Source organism: Rutilus rutilus, assembly GCF_951802725.1.
Source record: "Rutilus rutilus genome assembly, chromosome: 6".
NCBI classification, from domain to species: Eukaryota; Metazoa; Chordata; class Actinopteri; order Cypriniformes; family Leuciscidae; genus Rutilus; species Rutilus rutilus.
In genome coordinates, this window is record NC_140214.1 from 3,458,871 (window position 1) to 3,471,763 (window position 12,893).

The 12,893-nt window shown below is 37.5% G+C and overlaps 2 protein-coding genes across 2 annotated transcripts in view; both read right to left on the reverse strand.

Moving 5' to 3' along the window:
• Nucleotides 1-1,861: 1,861 nt before the first annotated feature.
• On the reverse strand, nt 1,862-7,802 carry admp (anti-dorsalizing morphogenic protein). Its single transcript, XM_084412505.1, has 5 exons — nt 7,012-7,802; nt 5,652-5,788; nt 5,447-5,569; nt 3,975-4,167; nt 1,862-2,484 (listed from the first exon to the last, which is right to left on the reverse strand). Exons 1-5 carry the CDS (start codon nt 7,310-7,312, stop codon nt 2,057-2,059), a joined length of 1,182 nt encoding a protein of 393 aa, XP_084268631.1. The 5' UTR covers nt 7,313-7,802; the 3' UTR covers nt 1,862-2,056.
• Nucleotides 7,803-9,687: 1,885 nt separating this feature from the next.
• pnhd (pinhead) overlaps nt 9,688-12,893 on the reverse strand; it is a gene marked incomplete at its 5' end in the record, with an annotated part of 8,251 nt that continues 5,045 nt past the window's right edge. Inside the window, one exon of the mRNA XM_084412453.1 lies at nt 9,688-9,883. Coding sequence (XP_084268579.1) covers nt 9,733-9,883 — 151 coding nt within the window. The 3' untranslated portion in view covers nt 9,688-9,732. The remainder of the gene's footprint in view (nt 9,884-12,893) is intronic.

Sequence of the window (12,893 nt, forward strand, 5' to 3'; positions counted from 1 at the left end):
GCAAACTCCCTGTGGTCTGCAGCGTATGCCAGCAGATATTTCAGATATGAAATACTGGCACAAAAGGCCTCGGTGAGACACGGCGGATCAGGTGTCGGCCTTCAGTTCTTTTATAATGGCAGTATTTCATCATTTAGCTGCCATGAATGGCGGTCTCTCTCTGACGTGAATGCGTGCTGTCGGTCAAACAGAGAGCGGGGTTAACAGCGTCAGATTACTGACTGATTCACACACAGCAAAAACTGCTAACCTGACATTGTTTTACCAAGGACCTTTTTTTTTTTTTTACTCTGTTTAAACCATAAAAAATAATTTTGCTGGTATAAATGCTGCATTTATTTGAGCAAAAATAAAGTAAAAACAGTAATATTGTGAAATAGTATTACAATGTCAAATAACATACTGCCTGTGTGTGTGTGTGTGTACTTAACTATATTTCGGGGACAAATTTGTACCCAGAAGTGACCAAAATCTCCAAAAAACCTTCCTTTAGGGACGTCCTCATTTGTAAATCTGGTATAAAAATAAAGTTATTAAAGGTTTTTTGAAAATGTAAAAATGCAGAAAGTTTTGTGTGATGGGTAGGTTTAGGGGTCGGGGTTAGTGTGTGTTTGTGTGACAGTTAAACAATAAATTCTATGCTAAGTTTATATTTTGTATTTCTATTTTTCTGGTGTTTTCTGAGTTAAATGTGACCCAGGCATTAGATGCGCCTCTTTCATCCAGGTTTCAGTAATTTTCCTGATAAAGTTTTGACTAGAGATCTCGTGAAAAGCAGCCTGGTGTATTGTGTTAATATGCATCTCAATTATGGCATTAAAAATGCAAGCATTCGTGCACTAGTTGACCATTGTGAGTTTAATTGGTTGGCACAGAAGCTGAACGGTATCAGTTGATCCTGTGGAAGCCCTGCAGCTGTTTTACTTCTTACCCCTTGGTTTTCTCTCTCTCTCTCTTTTACTTTCACTCTATAGGAGGCGATCCGCTCATACTCTACCTGTCACCTGTTGCTTTTGTTGGCCCTTTTCCTATATGATCCCATGGGAAGACACATGGACAGATCAGATATATAACAGAGCAAAGTTACTGCATGTTACATCAGAAAAATGTCATGCTTTGTTGATCTTCCTTTTAAAGGTGTTTGTATTTGCAATATATGGCACGAACCACAGAAATAAAACCTCATCCATAATTTTTTTACATTTCACAACATGCAATGTAAAAATTTCCATATTTTACAAGTGACCGACTCAAGCTCCTCCATATATAAAAATTTCATGTCTATTTACATATTTTACAACTTTATCCTTGCACAAAAGTCCAGTCCAGATTCACAGCATAAACACTGCTGGCAACCCAGCAAGCAAAATCCATAATTTCACCGTCTAGGTTAACTAGAGACCCGATATAGTTCGGCTATGAGTAACACACTTCTACCCAAAATAACCTTGAGTTTGGTTACATGTCGTTTTTGCCCAAATAACTTGCGAGATGTGTGATATTCCATCATGTAAGCAAAGTAAACCGTGATTACAAGGTGTTTGGTTTCATTTCTTCACTCATTTCATTTCTTTATCTAATTGATGACACGTCTATTCTCAGGCGATGGTTTACACGTCTATTACATTTTCACTGACAGCCCAAATTTGGCCTTGTTTTAGCCTAGACGTCAAGGCTGTGTTTGGACGACTATTAGACGTCTTTTAAGCGCAAAATTGCTAGCTGGGAATCCTCAACATCTCAGTGATTGGCAGGTTTGTTTCTCAGTTGAAAAATGTTCTGCTTTGTTGATCTTCCTTTTAAAGGTGTTTGTATTTTAAATATATGACAAGAATAAAAAGAATCCCTCGTCCATCATTTTTGTGTAAGAATTTATTTAGACTTTATAATAGTTCACAACATGCAATGTACAAATTTACATCTTTTACACGTGACTGACGCAATCTCCTCCATATATTAAAATTTCATGGCTATTTACATATTTTTACAATTTCAACCTGACACAAAAGTCCAGTTCAAACACTCCTCAACAGTTTTGACAGAAGAACGATGTTTCTCAGTGACAGCCGCAGCTTCCCGCCACCATGTCATCGTACTGCTTCAGCACCACGTTCTCGTCGTCGTCGAAGTACAGCAGGTTGATGCTGAAGAGTTTGTCCGGGACGCAGCAGGGCGTCTCGATGCCTCTGGTCAGTTTGAGGGCGTTGATGATGGACTGGACCGTGGCGTGGTTGGTCGGCCTCATGTTCTGACCCAGGGGAAACGGACAGGAGCCTTTGCAGTGGTAAGCGTTGTATCCGCGCGGAGACACGATCCACCCCGACCAGCCGATCTCCTCGAAGTCCACGTAGAGAGGCAGACGCTGACACGGCATCTTCTCTGCGCTGTCGTCAAAGTCTGCGGATCGAGCGCTTCGTCGGGCCGCCGCGGGGAGAGGGAGGCTGGGAAACGGGAGACTTGCTCCAACGGGAGAATCATCTGAACCTGAAGAGAAAGAGGAGTGCAGGTTAGAACCGTAGACGGAAAAAAAAAATATGGACGTAGTGTCCGTGATGTCACTCATTGGTTTCTGAAGAGCATTTTTGAAGGCAAAAGTGGGCGGAGCCGGCCGTCGCCATCTTGGCAACGCGTCACTCCCGGATAAACGAACAATGGTCAAAGAGGCGGATTAGCTGAGGTGACGTGACGCTAACAGATAGCAGACAAACGGCTAGAAGTGACATCAGCGGCAATCTACCTGTCACTCAAGTGGCCACGCCCTTAATTATGCAGAACTTTAAGGCTTAATATAATTTAAACGGATGAGTTATAAAAAAATTCACCCCCCTCACAGTCGTCACGAAGGACAAAATTAGCTATATAGACCAAAACCACTTTTTGTAACAGGCTGTAAACATATTTTTTCCTGCTGTAAAGTTGGGCAGTTTAACATGGGGGTCTATGGGATTGACTCTCTTTTGGAGCCTCTAGTGGCCAGTCGATGAATTGCAGTTTAAATCACTTCAGTGTTGGATTCAAGAGAGAGACAGGAAGGTTGACGTTTAGTTAGAACGAGCGTATAGGTGTCGCCGACCCCAAATATGATCATACTTGTGTGAGGAGCCCCTAACTTAAAAAATTTATATATTTTCAAATATATATATATATTTTGTTAACTAGTAATAGATTTTATCATGCATTTATTTTTTATACTATATTTTCCATATTAAAAATAATATTATAAATGTGTCAAATCATTTCTATTCAGTGTTATTTTCGCATCATTGAGATACACATTTTTTTATTAAAGTTAAAGTTTCAGCAATTTTGTTGGGTATTTTTATCATTTTTATTAGTTTTATTTTTTAAATATCTATAAAATGTTTATATAGACATTTAAAAAAAAAGTCTATATATGTTATATAGGTAAATATGTATGTGTATATATATATATATATATATATATAAAGGTTTTTTTATATTTTATTTCAGCTAATGTTTATTGTATTTCAAGTAATGTAAATATGTTTTAGTTTTAGTTTTTTAAGTATAATATGTTTTAAGTATAATAACGTTGTTTTTATTGCATTACATGCAACATGTTTTTATACTCTCTATAGTACTGTACTGTATTATTTTTAAGTATTATTTATTATTTATTTATTAAAACTATTTTTATTTTAATAAATTAATCAAGTTTATTTTATTATTTACTAAATATTTTATAATTGAATAATATACTATATTTAATTTACTATATCACTATATTTTTTTATTTGCTTGTTTTTTTTAACCATTTACTTGTTAATGGTTTTTTCTCCAAAACTTTTCCACAGACCCGCAAACTCCCAGGTTTGAATAAGCGCTAGTTTAAAGCAAGATGTCTTGAAATGTATTTATTTGAGTCTATCCAGTGCTGTTTTGGGTAGAGATCCTGTATACTGTACTCAGACTAAGAGGACAGTTGAGATAATAAAGAGATGCATATGTCCAACCTTTCGGAGTCTCGAGAGAAGCCGCCCGCCTGCCGTCGTCGGTGAACAGGACCAGCATGGGCTGTTTGCTGTGATGATGATGACGGTCTGATGCGAAACGCACGCTTTTCACGTCCATCTGAAGACCAGCCAGAGTCCTCACCGAGACCAGGACCCCCAGATTACTGCCCTCATCCGACGTCCAAGAGCGCACCTTCCAGATACAATCATTACATTGTTTAAATTAATACATTTATAGCTAACTGTGATTTTGCACATGTACATTTCTGAAATGCATCAGTTACCTCTGATAACATATCAGTATAAATTGTAATGTGGACTCATGCATTTTCTGTAAAGCTGCTTTGAAACGATGTGTATTGTGAAAAGCGCTATACAAATAAATGTGCATTGAATTGAATTGAATAAACAGAAATGTAGTTAGTCAATGTATTTGCACAAGCAACTCTGTGGGCCTGTTCTAAAACACATTCAGCTACCGGTCTGCATAGGCAGCTGCCTTTTAATTTAAACAAAACCTGAGATTACGTTTACATGCAACCTAATAATCCGTTAGTAATCGGATTGACGGCTCAAAAAAGCCTTCATGTAAACACATTAATCGATCCGATTGAAAGGGTCGGTTTATTCCTTTTCTAATCCGATCGAGACGACATGTAAACACTTGATCGGATTGAAAACCGAAACTGAAAGCACTGCGCGCGTGCAATGACGTGGAAATAGCGTAATGACGTATGACGCGCGGAACGAGCTGTTATTCCTGTTGAATAAAGTCTCATATAAATGAGTGTCCCGTCATTCTTAAATCCTCCTTTCACTGCGTCTGTGAAGTGGAGCCGGACAACGTCCCACCAGTCCTTGTTTCGGATTTTCATCCACAGACGACTGGTTTTGGGCAGTTTTACTGCGTGATAAATATAAACAGCAAGACACAACAGTTCATATGTCATAGTCTCAGAAATGGATAAATATTAAGTCTGCTGTTTAAAACAAATAAAGAACCAATGTAAGAATGGTTATTATGCGCAAACAGTGGGAAACTGTAGGCTATATTCGTGCATGTCAAAAAATATATTCCGATTATATTCCATATAAACGCACATCAACCCGATCACATGTTTGGCCGTTATGTTAAACACTACATTCAGATTCATCAGTCCGAATGAATTCAGTCTGAATATATTTGTCTACAAAACTAAACTTTTAAACAAATGCCTGAATCATGAGAAACATTCGGATCAAATACTCAATATTTTTGGTAATACTATTGAATTCCTATTTTAATTATGAAATGTGGAATTGCATAAGAGCATAAGTATAAGTGAAGTTGTATGTTTTAGTGTAAAGTTTAACTTTAGGCATGTACCAAAATAGTTTTGAGAATGGCTCATTAACCAATATTGCTCGGACGTCCGATTGAAACAATTGTGCGTGTAAATCGCTCATTTTCGTTCATAGCCTAGGCTACTTACGGCTTGGGTGATGGTGAAGACCTCCCAGCCGCTGGAATGGATGGGAACCAGTCTGGACGAGAGCAGCTTCTTCCCTTGCGAGACGTTCTTTTTACTGCTGTCGAGAACCTGATAGACACTGACCTGTAGAGAAACACCACTTCGATGATTAACCAGAAGAACTTACTTTTGCTGATTTCCTCGGGAGTGTAATATAGGAGCGTACCTGACAGAAGTGATGCCTGTTGAAGGCGAGAGACGCTTGAGGTCTGAGCTTGAACAGATGAAGCTCGGCCGTCAGGATCTTCTCACTCTTGGCCACCGTGGACATGTTGAAGAGAAACTCCACGTGATCACTGTGCACTACAGAGAGATGGACAGGGAATTCATGATGTGAAATGACACGTACTTTGTGCATTTTTACAGTGAGGCCTGTAACTATCATCACAAAAAACAACAACAACTCGATATTCAGGAAAGCGGCTGATCAATATTGGTTAATGAGCCATTCTCAAAACTTCACATCTAAATATTTTGGTACATGCCTAAAGTTAAACTTCACACTAAAACATACAACTACACTTATACTTTTAAAGATATGCTCTTATGCAATTCCTCATTTCATAATTAAAATAGGAATTTAACAGTATTACCATAATATTGAGTATTTGATCCGAATGTTTCTCATGATTCAGGCATTTGTTTAAAAGTTTAGTTTTGTAGACAAATATATTCAGTGCTGTGTAGATTAATTACAAATTGTAGTCGGTTACTAATTCCAAATTACATGAAAAATATTTCAGTTAGTAGGCTAACTTAATTCATTACGTTACACATTAAGGTAATAAAATCTGACTACTTTTAGATTACTTTTGACAACTTGTTTATCACATTGATTTGAATAGGATAATCTTGTACCATATTGATATAAAAATACATATAGAAAGAAAATATATTTCATTATTGTTATCAACAACATGAATAATGAATTCATAATTTAATGCCATTGTGAGAATAAGGTGTAGCCTAACCATTTAATCAATAAAAAATAACTAGTCTGATTACAAGTATTTTAAAATGTAACAAATCTAATTGCAAGTAATTTATTTTTGTATTACGTAATCCGGATTACATGTGATCAGTTACTATTATTGTTTTGTACAATTGCACTTGTACTTGAAAGTTGTTTCAACCCATGTTTGGGTCACATATGGACAAACCCAACGGTTGGATTAATTATTATTATCATTATTTTACATTTTTTAAATGTAAACGTTGATTTATTTATTTATTCATTAAACCCAGCGGTTGGTTTAATTTGTAAAAATTTTAAACCTAAAGGTTGGTAATTTTTGGTAATTGTTTAAATCCAACGGTTGGCTTCATTTCTTACATTTTTAAACCCAACGTTTGGGTTTGTCCATATGTGACCCAAACATGGGTTGAAACAACCCATCATTTTTAGAGAGAGCGCATTGTGAGAAGACGACAACTGCTCTCCAACACTTTTCCATCTCAAATGTTCTTTGTTATGTCCACTGCCCCACTTCAAATGAAAAAAAAAAAGAAATCAGAAAGTATCTTACGTTTATCGAAGAAGCTTCGGACCGTGTTTCCCTCCAGGAGCGAGGGGTCTTTGGTGACCCCGTCCACATCTGCGATGGTGTTGTACAGGTCCAGCATGTACTGGGGAGGCTGTTTGTGTCCCCGAACCAGTGCAGCAGGAGGATCCTCCATCCCAAACACCTCCAAAAGCCTCTTAATCGCCTCGGAACGCACTTCTTCAGACTCGTTCTGCACTGTAAAGTGGTTTTCCAGGTATTTGAGAGACGGTCTGCTGATGGCGAGTCCCACCATCACGGAGATCCAGATCACTGCAGGCAACATGATGATGAAATCCTCAGAGACGGTGTGTGGTTGGCTGGAACTGGACTAACTGAAGCTCCACCGGGGTGGCACCGGTTTATATGATGTTGGCCCAAAGTCTTCGGTCAACAGCCATAAAGAGCTGCTATTTAGTCGCAAATGTAAATCAACAATCAGTGAATGTAAAGCAAATCTAATGGCGGTGTTAACGAGGTGCGAACAGGACTGGTGGTCCTCGAGAGATCCTGGGAGGAAATTAGTGTTTATCAAATGTGCATTGCTGTAAATAAGCCCTCTATATTTAGGTTAAAGAAAAAGCTTACATCTATAGGTACGATATTTGAATGCACTACATTTCGCCCGTCTTGAAGAGTCTTTTGCGCGCGGTTTGCGCGCGGCGGGTGGTTAACTACCTTCAGAATGGATCCATTAACTGAGACAAAACGAGGATAATGGGATACAGGGAACGATTATTTCGAAAGCATGCGCCCTGTGTTTTCATGTTAATGGCACACACACCTGCTCAAACAGAGATTTGAGTCTGAGCAAATTAAAAATCACCTCATTTTAACACGCAGGACTGGATTTGCATAAATGAGCTCAATCCTCGTCGAGTTTGAATCAATAGATAGTTAATGTAATTGTGAGTGACTTCTCTGGGCGGTTTAGACTAGTTTAATTTCTCATCTGGTGTGTTTGTTTCATTAGGGCTCATTATAGTGTGTTTGAATCCCCTGATCCGTGTGGAGATTTATTAATATACTCATGGCTGGCAGGAGCTCTTCTCTATAGGAACTTTGATGTTGCTTTAAGATGAATGCATTTTTGCAATCAGTTATTTTAGTTTTTGAGTTGTTGTGACTCATTTTATTCACATAATCTTTTACGCTTCAAAATCAAAGAAGGCCAAGACTGAAGCATCAATATATGCTTCTTAAACCCTGATAGACTATATTAGGCTTCTGCAAATACTATCTATCTATCTATCTATCTATGTATCTATCTGCATATTCGTCTGTCTGTCTATCTATATTTAATCGTCTATCTATCTATCTATCTATCTATCTATCTATCTATCTATCTATCTATCTATCTATCTATCTATCTATCTATCTATATATGTATCTATCTGCATTTCGTCTGTCTGTCTATCTATATTTAATCGTCTATCTATCTATATATACACACATATCTATCTATCTATCTATGTCTATCTATCTATCTGTCTGTCTGTATATATACACACATATCTATCTATCTATGTCTATCTATCTATCTATGTCTATCTATCTATCTATCTATCTATCTATCTATCTATCTGCCTCTATCTATCTATCTATCTATCTATATGTCTGTCTATATATATGTCTATCTGTCTGCCTATTCATCCGTCTGTCTATCAATCTATATATCTGTCTGTTTACCTATCTATTCATATGTCTGTTTGTCTATCTATCTATCTATCTATCTATCTATCTGCCTGTATATATATGTCTATCTATCTATCTATCTATCTATCTATCTATCTATCTATCTATCTATCTATCTATCAATCAATCTATTTCTATCTATCTATCTGCCTGTATATATATATGTCTATCTATCTATCTATCTATCTATCTATCTATCTATCTATCTATCTATCTATCTATCTATATGTCTGTCTGTCTATATATATCTATCTATCTGCCTATTCATCCGTCTGTCTATCAATCTGTATATCTGTCTGTCTACCTATCTATTCATATGTCTATCTATCTATCTATCTATCTATCTATCTATCTATCTATCTATCTATCTATCTATGTCTGTCTGTCTGTCTGTCTGTCTGACTGACTGACTGTCTGTCTCTCTATCTATCTATGTCTGTCTGTCTGTCTGTCTGTCTATATATGTCTATCTATCTGCCTATTCATCCGTCTGTCTATCAATCTGTATATCTGTCTGTCTACATATCTATTCATATGTCTATCTATCTATCTATCTATCTATCTATCTATCTATCTATCTATCTATCTATCTATCTATCTATCTATCTATCTATCTGTATGTCTAGCTTTGAATTCCATCTCTATAAATATTTCGTTGGGATTACAGTATTTTGCATATGCGACGCCTCTTTGTCATTTGCATGTCTTGCTAATGCCTTAATTATTGGTTGATTTGTAACGTGATTTAAAGCTGAGACATGATTTGCATGTGTAACACTCTTTAGTGCATCTTGTCATGTAGTCCAAAGATGGTAGACTGAAAGATTTTCTAACATAGATTTTATTTACAAAATACTTTTTACATAATTTACATATATTACAGATATATCTGAACGGCATCATGCTTTTAAATTGCCCTTCATAAACGCACAACCCCAAACCTGACATCAGGGCCGTGCAAATGATCAAATTCGTGTAGTCGCTGAAGTCTTCCAGTGGGTGGCGATGTGTTTAAGACTGGCATAGACATGAAGTGATGGCCAGAACGGTGCGGATCTGTCCGTGTTGACTGAGGAAAGTGTGGCTCTCGTAGTCTTGAGGAACACAAGCGTTGCCCTGTCCTTCAGCCCACAGCAGACATTCCCCGAGATCCGAAGCACTCCTGCAGAAACACACAGTTCAGTTCAATTCACATTTATTTGTACAGCGCTTTTCACAATACACATCTTTCATCAGGTCCACATTACAAGTTAGAGTGATCTGTTATCAGAGGTAACTGTCTAAGTTACGTATTTCAGATATACAAAATCACAGTTCACTAAAAATGTATTAATTTAAACAATCCATAGTGAACATCTCCAAAACCCTCACTGCACTCAAATCATCAGTGTTATAAGTGCACTAAATAACCTTTCCATTGTATAAAAACTATTTTCACTCCTAAAATAAAGAGTAATACTTTTATCAAATCTGTTTAAAATGCTGTTCAGCTGCTGATTACATTAATTGCGCAGGACAAATACTTTTACTTCTGCATCCACACTGATATAGTCAGTATGAAATCCAAGACTAGTCAAACGTACAACCAATAAAAAAAAAGCAAACGTGATTGAGATGTAATATAGCTACACATCAAACATGACTTGCTAAATGTAAATCATATTTGTACAAGTTTTTGAAACTCTATCTTGTGTTGTCGAAATGTTCCACTAGTGTGTTTCCTCATCCAAGTTTTGAACAGAAGCACACATTATAATGACAAAAAGAATAATTTCTCACTAAAAACTTTTGTCAGTCAACCTATTTTTTACATTTGTTCATTAACGTTTGCAAAAACTGTTTAAAATTGTTCATGTTAATAGAAACCTCACACTAAACTTGAACTTATCTTTCATTTAGGACAGAAGCAATTACAACGGAAATATATATTCTACATCTATTAATCCTATTTACATTTATATTTTACACTACCGGTCAAAAGTTTGGAATATTTTTTTTTTCTTTTTTTTTTTTTAAAGTAAGTTTCTTATGTTCATTCAGGTTGCATTTATTTGATCAAATAAATTAGATGCATAATTAGATGCAGATCTGCATATTAGAATGATCTCTGAAGGATAATTTTACAATATATTCACATAGAAAACACTTATTTAAATTTTTAATAATATTTCACAATATTACTATTTATACTTTATTTTTGCTTAAATAAATGCAGCCTTAATGAACATAAGAAACTTCTTTCAAAAAACATTTAAAAAATGTGTGTGAGTGTGTGTGTGTTTCATCATGTCACCAAAACTACCCTGAAAATTTTAATTACCATGGTACTTTTGATAATACATTAGAAAACAAGGGCAATTTCACTTATACAACTAACTAAAATAGAAACTGTTGTATTTCTGCTTTGGTTTAAAGACTAAAAGAAGTGTCGATGTAAACTGTTGTGTTTTTGTGTGCACAGTAAAGGGTGTGTGTGTGTGTTTACTTGTACATCTATCTTTGTGAGGACTGGATTGCATTTTAGACCATTGGAGTGAGGACAAAGAGAGTAAAGTGAGGACATTTTGGTCGGTCGTCACTTTCTGAGAGCCTTTAAAGGCCTGTTTGAGGGTCAAGACTGTGTTTTAGAGATCAGGTTATAATGAGGTTAAGGGTCAGGGTTCGGGTTAGGCACCTAGTTTTAAATGGTTAGGGTATGGAGCTTGAGATTGCATTGTTTCAATGAATGTCCTCACAAAGATAGATGTACAAGAATGTGTGTGTGTGTGTGTGTGTGTGTGTGTCCTGATAAACCCTACATTATGGGGACAAACAAAGACGGCAGTATCTGAAATCATTGACCTTGTGGGGACATTTTTTGGTCCCCATGAGGAAAACAGCTTATAAATCATACAGAATGATTTTTTTGAAAATGTAAAAATGCAGAAAGTTTTGTGTGATGGGTAGATTTAGAGGTTGGGTTAGTGTTTGTGTTTGTGTGTGTGTGTGTGTGTGTGTGTGTGTGTGAGATGGGTAGGTTTAGGGGTCAGGTTAGTGTGTGTGTGTGTCTGTGAGATGGTTAGGTTAAGGGGTAAGGTTAGTGTGTGTGTGTGTGTGTGTGTGTGTGTGTGTGTGATGGGTAGGTTTAGGATTCAGGTTAGTGTGTGTGTGATGGGTAGGTTTAGGGGTCGGGTTAGTGTGTGTGTGTGTGTGTGAGTGTGTGTGTGTGTGTGTGTGATGGGTAGGTTTAGGGGTCGGGTTAGTGTGTGTGTGTGTGTGTGATGGGTAGGTTTAGAGGTTGGGTTAGAGTGTGTATGTGTGTGTGTGTGTGTGTGTGTGTGTGTGATGGGTAGGTTTAGAGGTCGGGTTAGTGTGTGTGTGTGTGTGTGTGTGTGTGTGTGATTGGTAGGTTTAGAAGTTGGGTTAGAGTGTGTGTGTGTGTGTGTGTGTGTGTGTGTGTGTGATGGGTAGGTTTAGAGGTTGGGTTAGAGTGTGTGTGTGTGTGTGTGTGTGTGTGTGATGGGTAGATTTAGAGGTCGGGTTAGTGTGTGTGTGTGTGTGTGTGTGTGTGTGTGATGGGTAGGTTTAGGGGTCGGGTTAGTGCAAGGTAAGAGAATATACAGTTTGTACAGTATAAAAATAATTATGTCTATGAAGAATCCCCATAAAACGTGTGTGTGTGTGTGTGTGTGTGTGTGTGATGGGTAGGTTTAGAGGTTGGGTTAGAGTGTGTGTGTGTGTGTGTGTGTGATGGGTAGGTTTAGAGGTTGGGTTAGAGTGTGTGTGTGTGTGTGTGTGTGTGTGTGTGTGTGTGTGTGTGTGTGTGTGTGTGTGTGTGTGTGTGTGTGTGTGTGTGTGTGTGTGTGTGATGGGTAGGTTTAGAGGTCGGGTTAGTGTGTGTGTGCGTGTGTGATGGGTAGGTTTAGGGGTCGGGTTAGTGTGTGTGTGTGTGTGTGATGGGTAGGTTTAGAGGTCGGGTTAGTGTGTGTGTGCGTGTGTGATGGGTAGGTTTAGGGGTCGGGTTAGTGTGTGTGTGTGTGTGTGTGATGGGTAGGTTTAGAGGTCGGGTTAGTGTGTGTGTGCGTGTGTGATGGGTAGGTTTAGGGGTCGGGTTAGTGTGTGTGTGTGTGTGTGTGATGGGTAGGTTTAGGGGTCGGGTTAGTGTGTGTGTGTGTGTGTGTGATGGGTAGGTT